Genomic DNA, 24784 nt, shown 5'->3' on the forward strand with positions numbered 1-24784 from the left:
ACATTTCACAAGATTTTAAATTTTTTACATGTTTTTAGGCAAGCATTTTTTTCTATTTTTCTTTTATGCATTTCTTATTATTGCTACACTCTAAAAAATGCTGGGTTAAAAAGGGACAAACCCAGCTATTGGGTTGTTTTGACCCAGCGGTTGGTTTTTAGAGTGTAGCAATAATAAGAAATGCATAAAAGGAAAATAGAGAAAAAATGCTTGCCTAAAAACAACAAAATATAAAGTACAGTTATATATATTTCCCCATACTCGCATATATCTGTAGTTGGAAACAGTACTGGAAATGTCAATTGAAAATACAAAGAGTAAAGTGACGTATCAAAGCATCTGAACAAGCCCAACCCAAGAGTTAGTCAGGTGACAGACTAGTTAAACAAGTTATAGTACTTAAGTGAATGTCCTAACTAAGACTGTGAACATTTCTATAAACCAGGTATAGCATATAGGCTATACATATTTTATTTTATTTTAGAAAGAAATCAATATTATTTATTTAGCAAGGACGCATTCAATTGATTAGTGACAGCAAATACATTCATAATTTTACAAAAGATTTCTATAAAAAGTTTCTGTCAAAATGTAAATGTACCTAATTGGTCAAAAGCTTTCAAGAAAAAAAAAAAAAGATTAATTCTTTTTTGGTATAATAATTAATAATAATAATTTATGCATTTAGCAGACGCTTTTATCCAAAGCGACTTACAGTGCATTCAGGCTATACATTTTTTTACCAGTATGTGTGTTCTCTGGGAATCGAACCCACAACTGCTACCGCAATGCTCTACCACTGAAACACAGGAACAACTTATAAGGTCTTATAAAATTTAAGGTATTTAATTATAAGGTATAATTTGTCAGACTTTTTTTTTTTTCTAAGACAGAGAAGTGACAAAAAACTGTTTTCGGAGCACTGCACCAGCCTGATTCTGGTTTGCATTACAATCCCACCAAAGTTAGACAAGGTCATTCTAAACATAGCTCTATTGTTGACATCTTCTACATTGGTTCCGCCTGGCTTTACTCCAGACCTCTCCATCGGCATTCCAGGGAATCCCAGCCAGGAGTGCCGAGAAAGAAAAAGTGAGTGAGAGATACCCTGACTGATCATCTCTCCAAGCCCTCAAAACCACAAGTCGTCTGCAGTGCAGGAGCTTTAACAACCGCCACACTTTTGTCAAACAGGACGGCCCCTGAAACTGATCCATCTAATAATGCAGCAGGTGAGAGCGGCCTCTCAATTCCCGAATGCAGCTCTAGCACGCCCTTAACAAGCTTCCAGCATGGCTGCCGAGTGTTAAATCACTCCATAAAAATCACAGGCCACATCGCCGGCCTCTCTCTCCATCAGCCGCTGGAAATGAGAGGTCAGGGTGAACGTTCAGTGGTGGCTGGGAAAACCGCAGATGTGTGGTGGGAAGAATCTTCCCAGGAACAACTGGGGAGAGGTTTCTTTATTAACAAAAAATACTAGCACTGACAAACCAGTGTTTTGTCAATGTTTTTCTAGTGGTATTTTTATTACTAGAAATGAAATGGAAGTAGCGGCACATCATTTCTTCCTCATTACAAACATCTGAACAAAACTGATTATAAAAAAAAGGGGTAAAAAAGTGTGGATGGAGGCAGATTTATATGCAAGCTTGCAGTCGAATTCAAGAAAGGTGCAGGTTCAAACTGACTAAAAGATTGGAGAAGTCTGGTATACATCACCAGAAAGAAGTCATTTCACCGCAAGACTAAGAAGTACAAGGTCAAAAATGAAACATGTATGGACAAAACATTCACAATAAGATCAATAACAATGAGATCAATAATGAAATCGACTGAATTTTCATTTAATGCCAACTTTAAACCTAACTTTGTCAAAAAAATAAAAAAATAAAAAATGTGGATCTTGGTTTCTAAAAAGCCATAGAAGTTATTACACTGTATGTAGTATGTATTTTTTATTTTTTTTATTTTTAAGTTTATGAGATTTAAACATTTTTCCTGATTGAACACAAACTTGGAAAATACATTGAATGTTTGTCAAAACACAAAATTACATTTAGTGCTCGACAAATTTGCATTCAACAGCTCAAGTTTCAGGGAGGAATATGCAAAAGTTGATGTTATTTGCAGTGAAGTGTGAAGTGCAGTATGAAAGGTATTTGATTTGTTCTCCTTTGACATCGGTGTAAACACTTCTGATTTCTTCCATATGTTATGCAAACGTATGGCTTAGATAGCAAGAAAAGGCAACAAATATAAAAGGCAAACTTCGTTATAAAGAACCTGCAAGCCAAAAAGTTAATGTACAATGAGAGGATAAATCTGGCACCTTCAGGGCTCCACTGAGTAGACGGTAAATCAACCACAATGTAAAGGTTATTTTAGTATTACTTATATAATATTACAGTATTTACTAATATTTTGAATTAGCTTTAATTTTTATATTACAGTTATATACAGTTTATTTTTAGTTTACTTTTAAAAAAGCTTTACTTTTAAAGCTGATATATAAGGGCTGTCAGTCGATTACATTTTTTAATCTAATTAATTACAGGCTGCTGCGATTAATTAATCACAAACAAAATGTGGCTGTGAAAAACCCCCTAAAGATAATTTAAATCTATTGTGTTAAATGTTTAGGCTACAATGGCCTAACATAAAGTATGGAACATAAAAGAAGATCATTTGAGAAACTCAAGTATTTTTTCAGTATTTTTTGTTCATGCAATGAAACTTTGGTCACTAGTGACCAAAACAGCTTAGTTACCAACAGTATTCAAAATACCTTCTTTTATGTTGTGCAAAAGAAATTAAGTCATTCAGGTTTGAAACAACACGAGGGTGAGTAAATGATGACAGAATTTATTTATTTATTTATTTTTGGTGAACTATCTCTTTAATGTTTTTATTTATTTATTTATTTCATAAATGAAATTATACTCTAAACAAGAAACTAAAACTACCAGCAGGTGGCGTTAAATGTCTTTGAGTCGATTCGTTCAAATGACTGATTCATTCAGGAATGAAGTAAATGGCTTTCTTTATGAATGGGCCTTTGAATCATTGGTTCACACGTTTCGTTCAAAATGCGGATTCATTCAGAACCTAAACACCCTTGTGTTGCTCGGAGACGCACAACAATTCTGCTATGGCTTTTTAGGTAATATTTTTGTTGGCAAAATTGAACAAAAACACACTATATTGTGTTTAAAATATAGCACAATATTAACTTCTTCTTTACTAAACTAATCACATTTGCACTCGTGCTCTTCATGACAAAAGTGTGATATTGCTCTTGCTGCTGGTGTGATATAGCTTAAAAATATTTTTTTGGAAAGTATCTAGATCGGGTTGTACAGTATAACAGGTACACAATCTAGAAATTAGATTTTCAAAAGGCAAAAGAAAAAAAAAACACTTCCAAACAACTTCGATGTATTTGTATTGCTTTGATAAGGTTTATATCTGACATGGTCAGACTCGATGAGAAACTTCCGAACCACGAGTTCCTTTCACAAATGATGCTCAAGGAAATTTGATCTGGTCACAGAGGGGCAACAGGTTGTCAATGGACCATTCCTCAGGTGCTCACGAGGAGAAAAAAATAGCCAAGGGCTCCTTAGTATTATGTGAAAAATGTAGCTGTTCTCCTCAAAATAATCACAACCTTTTCTCTCCATCTCTCAAGATACTGCACGCACTGTTCAAGCAGAGGAAAACACAGGCTATTTTGAAAAAGTTTCCTGTTTATCTTTAGGTTTATATTCAAAAGGTCAATAAACTTGGGAGGCACACTGTTAAAGTGAAATGATCTGTTTTTATGGTGTGTGCTCTAGCCGACAGAGCTGCAATCAAAGCCCGTCTTCTAGAGGCTCAGGCACGCTGTCGGACAGATGTTGTTTCTGCTGCTCTAGTTGCCATGCTCTGAATGCCTATAAACATACCAGGCCAGATGACAAATTTGCAACTGCAGCTAGGCTGTGACATATCAACATGCAAATTTATACCACCACAGTCAGTGCTGAAGCCTGATAAGAAGTGTAAACCTGCACTGGCAAACCATTTCACCCCAGGCCCTGTATGATTCATATGAACTTCAGTTTGTATATAAAGCGCTGAAGGTTTATGAGCGCTCCAGCAGAAATGTGCACATTTCGTAGAGCACTCATTCAGAGCGGGTCAGGTTCATGAAATCTAAATCCCGTTGCTCTAGACCGGGTCAGGAATCCAAACTCTATAGGATACTCTGATGACACTCCTTTTGTTACCAGGAATCTGAGCTATTTGCTCGTTTTTGTTGTCTTTTTGTCTAAGTTCTGACATTTCTTTGCCTTGAGCCGTGGGTTTCTGCTTTCTAGACTCACTTGGGTCATCCTGTGTATGAGATCTGCATCTTCACACTTCATAAAGCAGCAAACAGGACAATTGGATCAACTGACTCAATCACTCAGGCTTTAGAAAAAGTTTGTTAGTCGAAGGCAACCAAAAAGCAAATAGGGTGTTTAAAGGGAAAACGTCATCCTATAGGCCAGAGCTTTGAACATGAGGAAATAAGACCTCATGGAAATCATGGCCTCATTACTTATCAGACTGTCAACTTATCAACTGATATGTAAACCAAACAATCATATTTTATTTTATCATTATGTGCCATTTATGGCTGGGTTCAACTTAAAGAAGCCCCCAAATAGCACAGATTAAGAAAAAAAAATGAGACAAAAAAAAATAAACAGAGAACAGATCATACAGTTGTGTTTGTAGACATCTATTTAAAAAGGTTCCTTCAACAAAACTTATCTTTGATGCTATTAACCTAGCAGTTTGGCTCATCCAGTCAATTTTTAACCCTTAAAATGGCTTGTTGTAAACACAACTTTATTCCAGGTACAGAAAAATAAAAAGTCAGTCAGAATACTGGTCAACAAATGGCCTGTGGATGGTTCATGGGTGGTTATCAGAGGCTGAGTCTACCCTAAGCATCAGTGGACTGGTTAAAGAATTGACCAACCATTTTTATTTTTACCTTTATATTACCTCATATGTTCAGCAGAAGTGACTGTTAGGCTGATTTGGAGGATGAAAGCCTGACTGCTGGCATGTTCAGAGGCAAACATCCACATGTCCCCTTGTCAACCCCTGGCTTGCTGCCCCACTGGGTCAAAGGGAGAGACGACACCTGCATCAAACTCTAAAAACAGACAGGTTTCTACAGAAACACCACTACAAAGGGCTTGAAAATGCTGACTCTCAATCAAGCCACAAAGAGATCTAAAGTGCTGACTCTCAATAATCAAACGTCACAAAATAAAACTGACAAATAATGAAACGTCTCACAAAACCCGTTTCAGGCTTCAAAAAGAAGGTATTATTATTATTTCCCTGATTATTATTCATTATGCATCATTATTCCCCTCATAATCTCCCCCTCTAGTGGGCTGTTAAATCAATGAATGAATCATTTAGAGCAGTTTTGTGAACTGGATCGACTGATTCATTGCAAAGAATGACTCGTTCATGAATCAGTCACCGCTATTTCTTTCATGAATGACAGGTAGGACGAATTAGAGAAACATCCGTTTCTCACACAAAGCTATCATATGAAGACTTGGAATATAGTAAACAAATACTACTATTACACTCCTATGTTGCTTTTTGATACTTTTGGCCCTCTTTCATTTCATTATATTGAACAGCTCAACTGTTTTTGAATTCCCCAGGATGAGTAAACGGCAAACAAACATTTTGGGTGAACTATACCTTTAAGGTTTCGCAAATGTGCCATGAGTCACCTTTCCTGAAGTTTTCTTGAGTAAACAAAGGCACGCTCTCCATAGGCATCCACAGAGATAAAGTCATGAAGGAGTTGCATTTTGGCATACAAATAAAGCTACTACAGACTAAACCACAAAATATAACAGGCAACCGTTATACAACAGGCAATGCTGTGCAACACACATGGAAAGTACCTTCAATAAATGCCAACAGCAGGAGCCTGAAGGAGGGTCTGATAAGTGGCACACACTCTTGCCTCACTCTTACCATGTAAGGCTGAAATAATAAGGGATTAAGACATATGGGAAAAGGAAGTGATGGGTAAATACATTCAGACAGAAGCCAGAGGATTACCTAGTCAATGGTATTCTGAATGAAAATAATTATCGTGGGAGCCACTTGCTCCTCAGCGACCTCCAGGACTCGTTAATTAAGTACGCTCTTATCGCACATGACGGCTGGCCCACTGCCTATTTTCAAATAAGGCTCCGGCATATGTTTTTACATGAGTGACCTCCGAGGCATTAATCCATTTTGAATGACTAAAATAGGTGAAATCAAGAGAAACGTGTGACATGTTTCCTGAAATTTTTACAAAAGAGTCGTGTTGAGTGGTTCGTGTGAAATGTTCCAGATTCAAAACAAGCTCAACTCAATAACCACGGAAAATTATGTCAACTTGTCACAAAAAATCAAGATGTCACATTTTGACTCAAGATTAGGAGGTAAATAATAATGTTGGATAATGTTCACTATAGAGTGTTGCAGTGATGACATATTTTTGTAGACCAACCCGGACGTTAGCATTATCCTGGTAGGATTTTTACAATGGCTTTCGGATAATTAGCAAAAAATAAGCTGTGTGACCAACAAAAGTTTAGATTCTTTCATGTTTCATTCATCATGATAATCTTCACAGATGTACACAACTTATGAATTTTGACACAATTTTAAACACAAATGGCAGAAGTAAAAAGCTAAGCGTGGACTATAAACTACTCCATGGTCGCATTTAAAAAAAAAAAAAACCTTTTGAGTTTGAGTTAGAATGGTTGCCTGTAGTGTTATTATAAACACAATGAGGTTGTGAAAGTGAGTAGATGAGTTTACCTGTTTGGTGTAATAATGTTTAATATTCCCAACAACCTCTTTAGTCCCATTTAGCCACTTAATTTAGACATATGTCAAACACAAAAATATCTTCAGCTTGTGTTAACCACAGACCAGGCATTAATAAAAAAATAAATAATAATGCTAAAATATTAACTAGGGTTTTGGCCTACAAAAATACATAATCCCTGCTTCACCTTGACCAATAACATGCATTAGGAAAATATATAGTGCCAATTTTGATGTCATGTCAACTTTAATGAAGATGAAGATCCATCACATGCAAGTTATTCCAAAAAAAAAAAAAAAGGTTATCTTCATAATCTTTCATCAAAATGTAATAATTTGACTGACATTTGGCTGATTTCCAATGTGTATCTGTTAAGAGCACTTGGCTCAAGCCTCATGGCTGGATATTCAGGTGGACTTCGCAAAGGTTTTTCAACGCTGGGAATGCATCCGTCTACTGTTCTGTCAATACAAACTGAAAAGGCTGGCATTCCTTCCACCCATGAGCGTTCACAGCATACAAAAGAGCAGCAGAGAGAAAAATACTTCAAAGCGGCAAGCAGCCCCTGTTCAAAGTTACATCAGTGTGACTGTTTGAGATGAAGAGAGTGAGGAGTCAGTGCTAGTTGAGGATTACACTGAAGTCTAAAGCTACGTGCCTTTCTAAAGCCAACTGCCCACACAGTCGCACATGCTTTTATGCGTTCATCTCCAAATGAAAGACGTCACCACACAATGGATCTCAATCGCTGTCACCGCTTGCAAAAACAAAGCGTTTTCCATTTCGCCACCAGGTTTCTGCCATTAAAGGGAAGCATTTACTGTATATTTTGGCAAAGCAGCAGCAACTTCACCACAAGTCACTCAACAGAATTTTCATCGCATCAATGATATTTTCAAAGATATGTCACAAGATCTAAATAAGACTTGGAAGCGGACCGCAGGGAATGTATTTGTTTTCAAACATGAGATGAACTGTATACTGTTGTTAGGGACACAGTGTTTGATAAGATTATGTGTGATTAAGCATGGCGATGAATGCCTGGTATTGTTTAGAGATTACTCAAATTACTCAAAGAAACATCTGTGGTACGTATAGAGCGCGCAAACTAGATAAACGCTTAGTCAGATTTTCATCGGGCCTTAAAATACCATCCCTTTGACTTGCCAGTTAAAAATAAACAAAGCCAAAGTTAAACTGTTTGAGAAGGGAGCGAGGGAATGCGAGGGGCTCTTGGAGCCTGACGTTGATCAAGAGAGAAGAATAGAAGTCAGTCGTTTTTCATCCGTAAGAATTCACAATAGTGATAGGCTTCATTTGTCAAGTGACAATCGGTTAAAGGCCACTTTAAACATGATACTCTTACAACTTAATACATACACGGGAGGTCACATAGACTAGCTAGATATAAACATCTGTTACAGCTGTGGCTGTCTGCCGGAGGAAGAAAAACAATCAGGAACTGCATTTTTACATTTTCTGAAGAAAATCTGAGCGCTGCTTGTCTGAACAAAAATCGCTGCCAGGGGTTTTTATGCGGTTGCTACGGTGTTCTTAGTGGTTTATGTGAATTGCAATGTGGTCGCTAAGGTATTCTGGGTGGTCTCTGATATTCAGTTCCTAGATATGGCTCGAGTTCTTTCTTCATCGTAAAACTAAGAGTTTTTTTTTTGTGCCTTTTTTTATAGTCCATCAGGCAAAAAACGTATCAGTGTGATTGCTCTTTCTACAAAAAGCCACATGATTTAGAGAGGTATAATAAGCCACATACGGAGATTCCAGAAAAAAAAAATCTGGGCAAATTCTGAAAATTCTACGATTAATCATTACTAGGTTCTGATACAAGGATCAAATCTTCCAGCATTCCAGCTTGGATTCACACAAAATGCTCTCCAGCAATTTCACTCCTATGTTCCAGAAACACAAAGCACAGTGTGAATGTAGCTTTTCAGTTCTGTAGCGAACAGTGACTTAAGTTTTGACACCAAATGTTTTGACACTTCATGTAAATGCAGAAACATTCCTGATACATTATGTAAACGTAAATGGTGTTATCCTAAAAAAGAGAGAAAGTAGTTCAACACACATGGGTGTCTGCTGGAGAATGCAAATTGTGGTCAAATAAACACATAAGCAGCGTTGTTACAGGATTTTGAAGAGTACGCATGTGTGTGGGAGAACTAATGGAAAGACGTGTGGAGAAAAAGCTGTAAGAGATGCATACACGCACACGTGTACACGCACGCGCACACACACACATACACATATATATGTATATGTAGATATACTGTTGCTCAAAAGTTTGGGATCAGAAAGATTTTGAATGTTTTTAAAGTCTCTTCTGCTCATCAAGGCTGCATTTATTTGATTAAAAAATACAGGAAAAAACTGTAATATTGTGAAAGATTTTTACAATTTAAAATAACTGTTTTCTATGTGAATGTACTTTCAAATATAATTTATTCCTGTGATAAAAGCAGAATTTCAGTATCATTACTCCAGTTTTCAGTGTCACACACAATGTTGGGCAAGTTATGTAATCAAATTACTGATTACTGATTACTCCTTTTAAAAGTAATTACGTTACTGTGCTGATTACTTTATTTCAAAAGTAATTAGTAATTAGTTACATTACTAGTTACGTTACTTTTTTCTCCATTAAATTGATTGAATCCCAGCATGCACGCTCCCGATAAATATTTGTTATTAAAGCATCAATATAAGACGATGTTTTTTTCTTGGAAATACATCTGAAAAAACGTGGTCGTCTTATATTCAGGGTCTAGACTTTGACATGTCAATAATACACCCACAAGAAAATTATAATGCGCTAAATTACTCCGTTACTAAAAAAGTAATCAAATTACAGTAACGCGTTACTAAGTAATTTACTAAGTAATACTGCCTAACACTGGTCACACATGATCCTTCAGAAATCATTATTACATGCTAATTCATAATCAATGATTGAAACAGTTGTGCTGCTTAATATTTTTTGGAACCTATGATACTTTTGTCAGGATTTTTTGATGACTAAAGTTAAAAAGAACAGCATTTATTTAAAATAGAAAGCTTTTGTAACAATAGAAGTCTTTACTATCACTTTGTATCAATTTAGCACATCCTTGCTGAATAAAAGTATTAATTTATTTTAAAAAAAAGAAAGGAAAAAAATTTACTGACTCCAAACTTTTGAACAGTAGTGTGTATATTGTTACAAAAGATTTATATTTTAAATAAATTCTGTTCTTTTTAATATTTTACTCATCAAAAAATCCTGACAAAACTGTCACAGGTTCCAAAAAATATATATATTAAGCAGCACAACTGCTTCCATCATTGATTATGAATTAGCATGTTAGAATGATTTCTGAAGCATCAAGTGTGACACTGAAGACTGGAGTAATGATACTGAAAATTCAGCTTTGCATCACAAAAATAAATTATATTTTAAAGAAAACCGTTATTTTAAATTGCAATAATATTTCACAATATTACTGTTTTTTTCTGTATTTTTTGATCAAATAAATGCAGCCTTAATGAGCAGACGAAACTTCTTTAAAAAACAATAAAAATCCTACTGATCCCAAAATTTTGAGCGGCAGTGTGTATATGTGTGTGTGTTTGAGTTAAGAATATGCCACTAACACTGTGATGTAAACGTGGCACTAACATATTTATGGTGTGAAAGTAAACGTAAACAGTGAGGGATGTGTTACATACCAAAAATTTATATGACAAATGGAAGGAGTTATGCTTATCTTTTTTTATTAGCAAGTAGCTATGTCAAGTATCCGGAATATTCCTGCATTAACTTGGCTGTCTAAACATTGCCCATTTACAACCATTTTTACAACCAAGAGCCTACCTATTAGATTCCAGTATAGCATTAACGTTCAATTTTCCGCTTTCTAATTCAAAAAAGCTATTTTGTTACCTAATACTGCATGCAGTTTTCATCAGCCATCATCCTCTGAACGTGGTTTCTAACATTATGGCAGACACATTGGAGCTTTCTTGACCCCTGATTTGGTGAAGGAAATTCTTCCTTCCATGAGATCAAAGCCAATGTATCAGAAGCCAGAGGGCAGATCAATTATCGGAGCACTTTCCACTGTCCAGCTTGTTACGATCAGATGTTCAGACAAAACTGGCTCTTTTCAGGGGCCAGAGGGGAGGGGAGTAATCAAATAGCTCTCTATTTTTCTTCCTCTGCCGAGTCTCTTGCACATTGACAAATGTCACCCTGTAAAAAAATCCAGCACTGGTCCTCTGAAAACCCAGCAGCTGTGCTGGACGGGAACTCCTAAGGCACGTTGCCGCCCGATTCCCACTTGACAACGGGGGAGAACAAACAGGTGTGCAGCTGAGGAAGACAAGTATACTGGAAAAGGGAGATTATGGGAGAAGCCACACATGCCGACCAAACGCCTTGACCATGATTACATGACAGACGAATGGAAAAGAAAAAAAAAACATGTCCTTGAGTAGCCAAGCCAACCGACTTCAGAGAAGAACAGAGTGCTTATGCTTGCTCTTTGTGTGATAAGAAATGGGATGGAGGCAGAGTCATTAAAACTGTGTGAGATAAGAGAGAGCTCATTCAGATGGGCCGACCCTTCTGATTAAGAGGCTAATTCACTAGATGTCAGTCAAACCTGGAAGGAGAATGTTTTACATCTCGCTAAAAACGAGACAAAGTCCTTGAACAATAAAAGCCTTTTCTTCAATAACTATTCCTAATCAAAATCCTTTAACCACAAAAATTCCAATACAATACATTTTGCTGGAGGGCAATATTAACATTACTCTAAATTCATGAATGATTTCAAGAATACAGTTCTAAAAATTCAGCTCAGGAGCAGGCTGAACTAGAAATGGGCCTATGAAAACAACTGGCTTCAAAATTAGAGACTGTAAAAACAGAACAAATAAAAAAAAATGTCAACAGATTTTAATGAAAGAAACAAGCCAGTATAGTCACATACTACTGCATTTTGTCTTACCAGTTTCTCTTTGAAGACCATCTGTCTCAACCATTTAAAGTCAAGAGGTTTGAAAGCAGAGAAGACAAAGAGGGAATCTTTCTCATAGCGCTCGGTCTTCTGGATGGCCCCTTCTGGGTAGGTTATCCTCAGGGTGGTCTTAGTACCTACATCCCTGGTGTAACCACTCACTGGGGCCTCGTTGAGTCTAAAGAATAAATATACCGAGAATCAGTGCAAATCAGCTGCATTTGGGTCTAAAGTCCCTTTGTTTGTTCAATGTATTGATTTGGTCATTAAAAAAACAGAACAAGGTGCCTTTGAGGACACTCACCTTATCACAACGTCATATTCATCGATGCGGGATCCTAAAGACTTGTTGCTAAGGATACCGCCATTACCTACTATTATACATCTTTTACAACTCAAACTGCAAAGAGAACATATGAGCAAACAGGTGGTATTAATCCTTTACAACCATATTCAGTATATATATATATATATATACTGAGTATGTACTCGCTCAGTGGCCACTTCTGAAATCTGTTATGCCACTGAGTATTTTTAATAATAATAAATAAATAAAATTCATCATTAATAAAAAATAAAAAAAAGTCTTTAAATGGTAGATTATAATAGTTCTTAACTTTTTTGTCTCATTTATCATTTTTTAAGTGCCATTTTTTGGGCTTGTTCCCTTCGGACTTTCATTTTATATATATATATATATATAAAAAATGACACAAGCTTAAGCTGGTCAGGTAAAAAATAAACTATATACATGCATTATGCAAACAATGACAATCAGAGACAAAAATAATGTTTAGAATGTTTTATGCTTGATACACATTAAATTATACACACATATACATACACTGCTTCTCAAAAGTTTGGGGTCAGTTTTTTTTTTTAAGCAAATATGCTTCAAATTGATCAAAAGGGACCAAAAAGACTTTGGAAATAATTTTACTAAATGTATTTCTGACGTGTCACTTCATCTGAAATGTGAAACAATCTTATTGTTAGGCCACAGCATTAAGTACATTGAATTACCTACATGGTTAGATTGCTATTTCAATAAATGCTGTCCTTGTCAATTTTCTATTTATCAAAGAATCCTGGGGGGGAAAAAATCACATCACATTTTCCACAAAAATATGAAGCAGTAAAACTTTTCTCATTTAAAATAAGAAATTCTTGAGAATCAAATTAGCATATTATAATGATTTCTGAAGGGTTATGTGACACTGAAGACTTGAGTAATGGATGCTGAAAATTCAGCTTTGCCATAACAGGAATAAGTAACATTAACATTAAAATAGAAATCAGTTATATTACATTGTAATATAACCGGTAATGTATGTGCATTTCACACTATTACTGTTGTTACAGTATTTCTGATCAAATAAATTTAGCCTTGATGAGCATAAGACACTTTCCAAAAAATGAAAAAAATGAATAAATAAAAATAATTGTAACAACCCCAGACTTTTGCACGATAGTGTATATAAAAATGAGCAGAACTCTTGGACACGGACCTATAGGCAAAATAATTTGTAGTGATGCATTTCAAAAGTCTTACCTATCTAAATCTGGACCCAGTCCATAATTCTTTGTGCCAGATAATATAACATCTATGATTCTTTCTGTAGAAAGAGATAACAAGAAAGAACAAAGGGATGAAACAAAAACACCTCTAGATGGTTATGGCTCTGCTCTAAATCAAATGATTTTCTTCATCAATCATTCACACTCCTGGTGGTCTGATGGAGGAGCATGATTGTGTTATTCACTCCTGGAGGTTGTATTAGCAAATGAAAATAGGTTACTGACACTTTGAAAAAAACAGTCTGTAAAAGTGGAATGTCATTTGCAAACAAATAAAATTCCTGTGCCAGAGACTTTCAGAAAATTCACAGAGCTGTTTGGTCATAGCGATCATTCCTCCGATACCCTCGCAGGCATTCATGGCTGCCACACATTATGTCACCTGATATCAGTGAAGACACCGGATTTCCTAGTAAGGGTGCATAAGCGTGACCCATTGAGTTGCCTCAAAGCATCAGTATGCATACTATAAAAGTCCAAAGACAGGAAAACAGTTTGGAAAAGAGCTAATTCAATGAGGTGAAATGTGCACACCCTTGCCCATTTTCCCATCATACCTTTTTGACCCTAACTATAATCCAACGAACAAAAGTCAAGACACGGAGGGAAACACTTTGGGAAGTCTGCTAGGCACTTTGCAGTATGTGTAAGGTACCAAATCTACATCTGTACATAATTCTTTCTTTTTTTTCCTCGTCCGGTGGTTTGAAAGCATCTACCCTAATGACTGCCATTACTGTTTCTGACAACAAAGAGCTCACATGTGAGATTATCTTTTTTATTGGCATAGACGCTATGTTATTGGGAGGCAAACATAATAGGATGTACCGATGTAGTCCTGTGGTTTGAAGCGAATGGTTGTGATTTCAACAATATACGGCATGTGAGAACCTTCTGTAAACTGATTTGCCCTCCATAAACACAACAGTCGGTGTAGTGCAAAAGATAACGTAAGAGCTTAATTTGTATTGACCCTAAACCGTAACCTTAATGATTAAAAAAAAGCATCAGGGAGTAGCCGTCATTGTTTGGACAAAGCGCTGACAGCTCACATCAAGCATCACCATGGACTGCATAAACAGTGGCGGGACCACACTGGAATAAGAAACGAAAAAAAATAAAAAAAAATAATAATAAATATATAGATAGATATATAGATATATAGATAGATAGATAGATAGATAGATAGATAACCGTTTCGCAAAGAAAAGGGAAGAGCAATAGGTTCGAATTGTTTTACGATAAACGGCATAAACATTTCAGCCAAGTATCACTCTTGGCAGTTTAAACAAACGAGCCCATCATCTTTAACATACACTGTTTTGGCAAGGGGAAATCATGCTCTGAAATAAAGTAGAAACGGTCGGGTACGATGCAAATACTTTTAGGGGCTATATCACAAAACCATCTGGAGTGTGACTTCTGAGAGTTCGTGTCACACAATGACACATTTCTTTCATGTAATGTTTGTCAAAAAGCTTTTTTTTTTTTAAACTGATCAAACATGCTCAAACTATTTCAGTATAATTCATCGCGAGTATTAGAGGAACTTCACTAAAGTAGCTGAGAGTGACACTTCATCCTGAGTCACAGGAGACATTTAAGAGGCTATCTAATACTGTAAGGCACTTAAAAGGCCAAACTTAGAGTCAAAACAGCCCTAATGGTTTATTCTCCTTTGAGGTATTTGGTTCTCCTGTCTGTAAAAGATGTTGGGATTACCCTACAGACCATCTGCAATGCTTTGACTGGATGTTTTCCACTGAGGGCGACGTAATCAAGAGCAGAAATCACAAAGTCGTAGGTGGCCATAGGGATCGCTTATATTGGAATTGGTAGTGCAGAAATAAGACATCTATTTTTATGCCTTTCTGGCCCACAACTTGAGAACCTTTGTCAAGCTCTATTCAAGAGCCACACGTATCAACCTTTCCAAATGAATAAAGTTAAAAGTGAAGTCACGCTAGGCTCACGATCCATGCAGCAAACAAAAACCAGGTGTAATGTAAACATGGGACCTGCTCTTTTGAAAGTCTTCATGTGTGTGGACACGGCAGGCCTTAACTGAACACAAAGGTTACATTCAAGGTACCCTTATGTGCCCGCTGCCCTCAAGTGCTGGAACATTTGACAATGTGCTGAAATCTAAGACGTAATCATCTTTTCAGATGGAAGGGAAAAAATGCTTCAAGCAGACAACGGTGGATTACATTAACAACCAATTGGTTTCAAGAAACCGTTGCCTTATCTACAGGTCTTTTCCAGAGGTCTCATTCTCTTTGATACATTCACAAAGCTCAGTAGAATGAAGTTCTTGTTCTCTGTTGAATGGAATAAACCCCCACATCACCGGAGTACATAAATGTCTGCCATACTGTGCAATGCATCTGGCTACGTACGCACTACAGAGGTTTGCTCTCACACTACTGCAATATCAAAGTCACTCCTGAACCCGTGGTGCAATGCTTTAACATAATAAGAGTTTGGCATCCTAAAGCTATAAAGAAACATGCATGCCAACAGATTAAATCAATTGGAATTTATCATGAGAATAATTGTTGGGACCAGTGCATTATTGTCTATCAAACCAGGGCTCTGAACTGGTTCGAGGAACAAAAACATAAAACAGAAACAAACAAAATTAACAGGAACATAAAAAATGGAAACTAAATCACATTTAATAATTTTATTGTCCCCTCTGACATTTTAATTTGGCAATCAACCAATGGTAAATTAAAATGGCAGTCTATGCAAATGTGACGCATCCAGCATGACTAAATTGCCCATACTTTTTTTAAGCAACAACAACAAAAAAAAACTCTTTTAGTATTCCCACTGTGTGTGGAAATACTCTGACACACTGAAGCGAGACTAAGAGGAGAAGAGAGGGGGAAAAAAAACATGTAGTACCGGCATGCTTTTGGGGGTGGGAACAGGACAAAATTTAAAAGTTGTGGACAAAATATAATTTTCATTTATTTATTTTTTCAGAAAATTGTGAAAGCAGGAAAAAAATAAATTAAAAAAAATCAATCCTGCATAGTGCTCAAAAGTGCTACAGACTGATTCAAACTTTTTTTTTTTTTTAAGTATTCATTAAAAGAACGGGTTCATTCGTTTCTGGAAACAAGAAAGCATTTGGACAACATTTTGTTGTTAAGGGGCAAAGGGCCAGATTTACTAACAGCTTGAGCCAGTGCAACCCGTCTTTTGGTGTTAAAATCCTACTGTCAGGATTTACTAAAGACGCGCAGTGAAGAATTAGCACTGAAAGGCGTGGACAGTTGTTTTTGTGCCTGACCTTATTGAATATGCATTTGTAGGAGTTTCCCTTTCAGACGCAAAATTTATGAGAGGAGAGGATTAAAATGAATCACGCAATGCGGTTTAATAACATTTGCCCTCGTCAAATTACTGGTATTTGCGCCATTATTTAATGCCCAAAAAAAGCATGTCTTAAAGCAGGTGGTAATTTGCGCTGCTCTTGGTAGATTGCGCTGGGCATTATGGAAATGATCTGGATGCGTCGGTGTTCTTTAATGTGCGCATTGTTAGTAAATCACCCGCAGAATTTTCCCCTCCCATCCGCTCGTTTATGTAACTGCGCTCTAACGCTAATTTGCCCGGTTGAGTAAATCTGGCCCAAAGTCTGCGATATATTCATTTTAAAATGGATACATACCTTGTGTTTTGAATCCAAATGGAGGTAAAAAGTTTGTAACTTTTGCAAGTCGCTTAAAGTTTCGGTCCAGAAACATGGAAGCTGGCTTACTAAACCTGCAAAAGCATAATAAATATAATATAATGAATACTACCAAGGACAACTAACATTCAGAATAATAACTATATTTTCCACATAAATTCTATTTTAAATTATATTATTCATTCAGCAAATTTTGCACAGTACCAAAAACGTCTCCATAGCAACATGTCAATTCCACATCAAAACGGCTAATAACATATAACCAAACAACACATTCACTTCCCGGACATCAGGAGGTGGGGAGTCAAAAGGGGCTTTTGTCTGTGAGAGGTCTCACTTCGTCTCTGCTTTGACCTGTGGTTAAAGTTTAAAACAGTGTGGCTGAACCAGCACCAATCAATCACAAACCCAGGCCTCCGTTCACCCCTTCTCAAGAGGAGTCAGGGGATACCCTACCCGGAGGCCATTTCCCAGCACACTCCTCTCTTAAGGCTATATGTGCAAACTCAACGATGAATGTCTGCGCCTCTGACCCGCAGATCCTCACTGTCATTTCTTATCTACTACCAAAGGGCATTTCTACAACATTTAAAGCAATCCAAATGGGAAATCTCCAGGAAGTGGAACACTCTCAAAGGTGCCGGTAGGCAGTGAGAACTTTCAGAAGCCATCAAGCAACAGCATTTTTCAAAAACTAGATCCTTTTCAGGGATCATTTAATGATTCAATTTGATAAGAACAGAGTAAGTCTCAGACAGCAGATGCATTTTCTACAAACATGCCTCTTTTCTGCTTCTGTAAGTGTGGATGTCTGTTTTTATGACCCTCCCAACTCAGCAGGGTCATTATTCATTTACAAACATGAGGTTATTTGATCATTTTTCAGTTTTTTCTTCTTCTTCTTCTTTCTCAGGTCTTTTACGATTAAGTTAGAAAATTGCAGTGGATTGGTTTGGGGTAGGGGGATGACTAACAAGGAGAGCTTGTCGAGAGGTACAGAAGGTTTGAAAAAAATTAGGCCCCCTTAAGAAATCTCAAAAGACTAATCATGGGTCAGTAAAGAGAACACACGGGTCATTTAAAATACAGGTCCTGCTTTTTGGGGGGGAAAAAAGCAGCAGAACCGCTTTCCCAACAATTCTTTTCAAAGTACAGAGTGGCACAAGTTCACAGCCTTTTTAGTAATGGAGACCTCCAGTTGCTTTTAAACCACCTAAATCTACAACGATGTCCGATATGTGGGGAAAGTGAGGACAAAGAAGATGTCAATTGAAGAAAATGTCAAAGAGCAGCGACAGGAAATAAGATTAGAAAATGAATGGGATCACAATTGGCAACTGTTTAACAGACTCTGATAAAAGTGTGTCTATTTCATGCGCTAATTGCTTAAGGCCAGGGGATGTCCGACAGAGTCAAGAAGAAAGGAAAAAACGTTGCATCGCATCCTCTCCTTATATCACCTGATAAAAGGCAGACAAAGCAAGACCTTGCCAAAACAAACTGGGATTAATTAACTTGTGGGGTGCGGACACTCACATTATAAATAACTGGGTGAGAGCTTCAGGCCTAAAGACAGACAGGCGTCTGCTTGTCATAAAGGGTCCTGAACAGGAGGCCTGTGCGCATTGTGCTCATTTCCTCATGGCTATCTCTCACTGGGGGCTGTATTTTCATAACCGCCTGCTCAAGTTCAACCAAGACATTTGATTTAAGAGTCCAATACAAACAATTTTGGGAAAGGAGTGGAGGTGTTGAAAATAAAGTGGATTCCAGGGGTGAACTAACAGAGGGTGGGGATCACATGGCTTCAGGTGGTTTCCTACACACGCAGTGATCCCCCAATAAAATGTAACTCCTAAAGGGAGAGACCAGTGATTGCCCAAATGATCACATACTTAACATGCCAAGTAGGTATTAACTAACAGGACCATCCCTACTTTATGCAACAACAAAAAAAAAATTGAGTATTTGTCTATTCAACGAAATTATTTACTGTGAAAATGCACGGATAAAAGTACAATTATACTACGTGACACTTAAATTTGAGTCTTAAAGTTCTTTATCCAAACATGAGGACACGATTCTGTCTTCTTAGATGCTAAATAAAACATTTCCTCTTTATACAATAAAATTCAATTCGTTTTACATTAGTTAATGCATCAGGTATCATGCACGGACATCTTTTTTTCAGCATTTATTAATCTCATGTTCATTTCTACATATACTTGCATGTTTTACAAAAGCTTTATGAATTAACATTATATTGTATTATCAATGAATATTTATAATTATATAATTAATTAATTAACAATTAAATGTTGTATATTGAATCTAATGTAAACAAACAAACTTATTTCAAAAAGTTACTGACTGCAATTTTCAATTTCCCATAACATGTACAATACCTATCTCCGTTTTATACATTCAAAAATGACATAAAACGTTTCAACTGTTATTTAGTTCAGGATGCTGGAAATTTCTAAACTGAATCAATGTATCCTAAACATCATTATAAATAATTTATCACACAAGAAAAACGCTTAAATATTTGTGTTGTAATGATGTGGCAGAAGTGCCTTTTGACCCCAAAAGATAAACAAAGACCCTGAGAAGCTTGATCCATCACACGTGTTAATTAGAGGCATATTGTAGACACTGTTAACACACATGCCGTTAATTGGGGGCTTGTTAAAAAGTTTCAGGCACCAATTCAGTCATTGCTCTGTTTTATGGGTCTTTCAATGCTTGTGCTGACTCTAGAGACATAAGGACACACCAAAATGACATCTTCTGCAACATGAACTCGTCACTGTTGTTGTCACAATGTCTTTATTCTCTCTTCTTTAAAAAGTTATTTCATGAAATTAATATTTTTGTTTAGTCCGTTTTTGTTTAAACCAATCCAGGGCAACCATCTGACTTGGACTAAATATTGCTGTTGCTATTGTGTGATAGTTGCTGTTTTGTGATAGCTGCTCAAATCCTTTCCAAAATAATCTTTCTTGATTGGTGGAAAAGCTATTTCTAAACAATCATATGGCGATGAAAGAAATATCCATGAACAAACCAAACCGTGATGCTTAATGTTTATCATCGCTGGGCATGCTGTAGTGGAAAAATTACTTGTGCTAACAATAGCCAGCCTAAAGATGAGGGAACAATGGAACACGGATGCCAGCAAAGATGGAAAGTTCCATCAAAGGCCGGTGATGTCACTGAGGGTCGCTGAGTGCTGTGTGATATCATTGAGGGTCGCGGAGCTCTCTGAGGATTTAGTCAAACTGAAGAAGTTGACTCATTCGGTCCTCCACAGTAGCTGCTTGACAGGGCTTTCTCCTCTCAGCCGCAAAGACAGAATCACTGTCCACATCCAAATTGAATTACAACAGGCGCATTGTGGAGCCGGCGAGCATGCGGAAGTGGTTGTTTGTTGTGGTAGGTCACAAATTAACAAGGACTTAAAGGATCAGAGGAGCAGCTTTCTGTTCAGTCAGAGATATTATGAGACTGGCCTCAGGGGCTTCGTAGCTGAGAAGTGACATAGTGTCTCTTGAATGGTGACGGGCGAAAAGCAGGGAGAGTTGAACACACGAGGAACTTGGTAAATCAGAGCTAAAGCAGTAAATCTTTAACAAAGCGGTTGTCAATTCACAGAGTTTGTACTTCATTCTGTTGGCTCAATATCGCAAAGACTCGCAGGACAAAAGCAGGTTTAAAAAAGGCATAAGATTCAGCCAAAGCCTCTTTGTATTCTTCTAAACAAACTTCCATCCCAACTGCCATCTTCAAATATCCTTCCTTTGAAATACGAAATACCTTTTCTCAAAATATAACCCTATCTAGCATTAAACCAATGCAATGCAGTGGGGCTTATTGTTGAACCCTGTGTATTACATTAATAAAGAAATCTGTTCATACTTTGGATAGATAGCACTCATTTTGGCAGCTGCATAGCCGGGTTTGCAGGCTCCTTCGCTGAGGTTCCCGTACTTGTACACCAACTCCGGAGGCCTGTAGACAGTTAGAGAGGAGAAGAAAGAGAAGGCATTCATTTTAATTAGACCAGGATTGTAAATGTTAAACCTGACAGGAATATCATGCAGCATAACTATGCTAAATGGTAATGGTGAATCTTATTGTTTTTATCTAGCCTGGCACAAGATGGATGACATCTAGAGCAGGATGTGATGGATTACTTTTGAGAAACTCAGTTTATCGCTGATGTGTTAAATAAATGAAATAGTCAAACAATAGGAATGCGACACATTTTGCTGGCTACACAAACTGTGAGTGTTTATTTCATACTTTTGTTCTGAAAGAATGTTCCAAGCTCAAAAAACACTCTAAAAGACAGCATTTTTGACATGATGTTAACAGCACAGAAAACTATTTTGACTTGCCCATCAGTTTTTTTTATAGGGGAAAAAGGCAAAAACTGGTTACACACTTACAATGGAACTAAACAGGGCCAGTGTTCTGGGTTGTTTAAAAGCAGAAATGTGAAGTACTTTTGTGTGAAGTAAAAAAATTCGTGAAGACGAATTATTCCATAAAAACTGTTTATTATTCTATGAAGCTACGAAGTTGCCTACTTTTCTAGATGAATAAACATCTGGTTATGCGTGACAGAAATTTGCCTCAATGCAAACAATGCTTAGAGAGAGTTATGCCATATAAATAGTGTAATGTTTAGAATGATCAGAAAACGGTATTTTAATGTTTATTGCCTCCATTGTAGGTGCCTTACTGTAATAATTTAGTTTTTTTTTGTCCCACTTTATATTAGGTGGCCTGTAATTGTACTTACATTTAAATGAATTATTTGATACAATGCACGTATTGTGTACATACATGTTTTTACATTGTACTTATATTTAAAAAAATACCTGTATGTAATTACATCTGTAATTAATTTCTGTAATTACATTTATAGTTACACTGTTGACCCATCCTTTACACCTTAACCCAGCCTTAAACCTACCCATACCACCAAACCTGTCCCTAACCTACCCGTATCCCACCACAATAGCAGCAAAAGTGTTTTGCAATACAATATGAACACAATAAGTACATTGTACTTATTTTACCACCTGAACTGAGCAATGTAATTAATAATTCTGAAGTGACCGTAAAACATAAAAAAAACTATGATCTCTGAGATTAAATTGTTGATTAAAAAGCCACAGGTTTCAACACCAAATCACACTGTCCCACACGAAGCGCCTTTTCAACGGTTAAAATAAAAGCCACAAGACACTTATTTGCTGAAGCCTTCATTTTGATGAAGTGGTTGGCCCAATGGGACAGTGTCGTATTTTGTTGTCGTGACAGCTCTGAGTCTTTAAGCAGCAGAGAGGATGGTGGATTGAGGCCAGCTGAATGATGAAGTACACCACACAGACAGTTTTTGCTCACAGCGTCAATGAAATCTAAACCTGTCGAAGGCTTTGCTTATTGTATGTGTGCATGGTGTGGACAGACATGTCTTCTCTGATACTTAACACTGAGAAATTAGGGTGAGGTGAGAGTCTGAGAGTTTGGCTGCTTCAAAGATGAAATGTAAACATATACCTACCACACACAGACCTATACCTTAACACCTCACACAAGGTCAATGGAATAGATTGCACAAAGACACTGATGGTACTGAATGAGGCCAAAAGCCTTTATTGCTTTTAAGACTTTTAAGGCTACTTCGTACCTTAGATTTTCTTTTTATTTATATTTCATTATTGTTACAACCACTTGATAGATTACACACTACGATTCAAAAATTTGGGGTTCAGTAAGATTTTTTTTTTTTTTTAAACAAATTATTTTCATTCAGTAAAGTCACCTTAAATTGATTAAAAGTGACAGTAAACACATTTATAGTATAATATTAACATTTTTTTTCTATTTCACATAAATTATATTCTTTGGAACTTTCTATTCATTAAAGAATCCTGAAGGAAAAAAAGAAGAAAAAGTTTCCTCTAAAGTAAAGTAGCAGTAGTGTTTTCAACATTGACAAAAATATTTTTTTCTCAAGCACGAAATCAGCATTTCTGAAGGATCATGCGACACTGAAGCCTGGAGTAATGGTTGTAAATTCAGCAATGTGAAAAAAAAAATCTTACCAACCTCTAATTTTAAACAGTAGTGTATATAACTTTTGTTGAACTTTTATGTAAAGGCAATTTACTCTGGAACAGCAATAACATTTGTATCTTTAGAAATCAATTGCTTGCACTTAAGGATGACTGAACTAAACTAGAGCATAAGTAATGTGGTGAAAAAGAAATGGTTAAATCATTAAATCATGAATATATTTATATAAATATATATATATATTTTTTTATAAATTTATTAAATAATTCAAATGAATTAAAAAAAACAACTTTTGAAAAAGGTTTTTAAGTAAGTTTTCTATCTGTTGGTGAAATGAATAAGGAAGGAATTGTATAATACAGAATACTTACAGCCTTGTGTCCAGATTCAGCAAGAACCCTTGCTTATCAAACACTGCAAAGAGAAATATGACAATTAGCATTAACTCATAACATCAGTCAAAAAAAAAAAAAAAAAAAGTCGGTTCATGCTCGAAAACCCTCCAATGTGGCTGATTTACAACAATTCTGCATAGATGAGTGGACCAAAATTCCTCCACAGCGCTGTAACAGACTCATTGCAAGTTGTCGCAAACGCTTGATTGCAATTGTTGCTGTTAAGGGTGGCCCAACCAGTTATTAGGTTTAGGGGGCAAACACTTTTTCACACAGGGCCATGTAGTTTTGGATTTTGTTTTCCCTTAATAATAAAAACCTTCATTTAAAAACTGCATGTTGTGTTTACTTGTGTTATCTTTGACTAATATTTAAATTTGTTTGATGATCTGAAACATTAAAGTGTGACAAACATGCAAAAAAATAAGAAATCAGGAAGGGCGCCAACACTTTTTCACACCACTGTATTTTCAAAATGTTAGTTGGTACAAACACAAAAAAAAATTTACACTTGCTCCCAACCACATATAAATGGTGCGTAAACCACGAAACATTATTTTTTTAGGCAAACTGATGACACTGCATTTTGATAAAACTATATGTAATAATATTTCACAAATTAAGTTGCCATATAGTTTATCTGTTAAGATATTAAGGTTAAACTATGGTAAAAGGAGTTTAAACTTTGGTTAAATCTGGCTTGCTATCTGCAGTGGAGGAAGTGACTTCATCTCGAGCTCAAATAAACCCCCAGGGTTTACTAGTGCTTGGGAAATAAATATGAATGGCAAGATACTTAAATTATGTTGGCAGAGTTAAAACAGCTGATGTCAGAGCAGCTAATTGAAACAAATGGTTTCACACCTCCCAAAACTGCATTTAGGAATTTCATTAAGTAAAATTAATTAGTTAACAATTAGTTATATGCAAAAAAAAAAAGTGCATTTTGAGACAACTAAAGATGTTAATGGTACGTTAACATTCATACAGATCTCATAGTTATGTCAGCATCTAAAGGATTTTAGTGTATGAAAAAGCTGCAGTGATATTAGATCAACGCAGCCAAAACATTCCAGAGTTCAGCTGGGAAAAATGTGTTAAAAAGCAG

At 36.4% G+C, this 24784-nt stretch overlaps 1 protein-coding gene across 7 annotated transcripts in view; it reads right to left on the reverse strand.

Annotated features, from left to right (window-relative positions):
• LOC107747401 (CMP-N-acetylneuraminate-beta-1,4-galactoside alpha-2,3-sialyltransferase-like) overlaps positions 1-24784 on the reverse strand; it is a 43426-nt gene that overhangs the window by 2042 nt on the left and 16600 nt on the right. For all 7 annotated transcript variants that reach the window (XM_016561872.1, XM_016561877.1, XM_016561874.1 and 4 more), the window contains 6 exons: positions 23653-23695; positions 21110-21202; positions 17171-17265; positions 13463-13526; positions 12215-12310; positions 11902-12088 (listed from right to left, as the gene is read on the reverse strand). In XM_016561872.1, the coding sequence (XP_016417358.1) occupies positions 11902-12088; positions 12215-12310; positions 13463-13526; positions 17171-17265; positions 21110-21202; positions 23653-23695 (578 nt within the window). The remainder of the gene's footprint in view (positions 1-11901; positions 12089-12214; positions 12311-13462; positions 13527-17170; positions 17266-21109; positions 21203-23652; positions 23696-24784) is intronic.

This window comes from Sinocyclocheilus rhinocerous, unplaced genomic scaffold, assembly GCF_001515625.1.
Source record: "Sinocyclocheilus rhinocerous isolate Xijiao unplaced genomic scaffold, SAMN03320098_v1.1 scaffold4971, whole genome shotgun sequence".
Lineage (NCBI taxonomy): Eukaryota > Metazoa > Chordata > Actinopteri > Cypriniformes > Cyprinidae > Sinocyclocheilus > Sinocyclocheilus rhinocerous.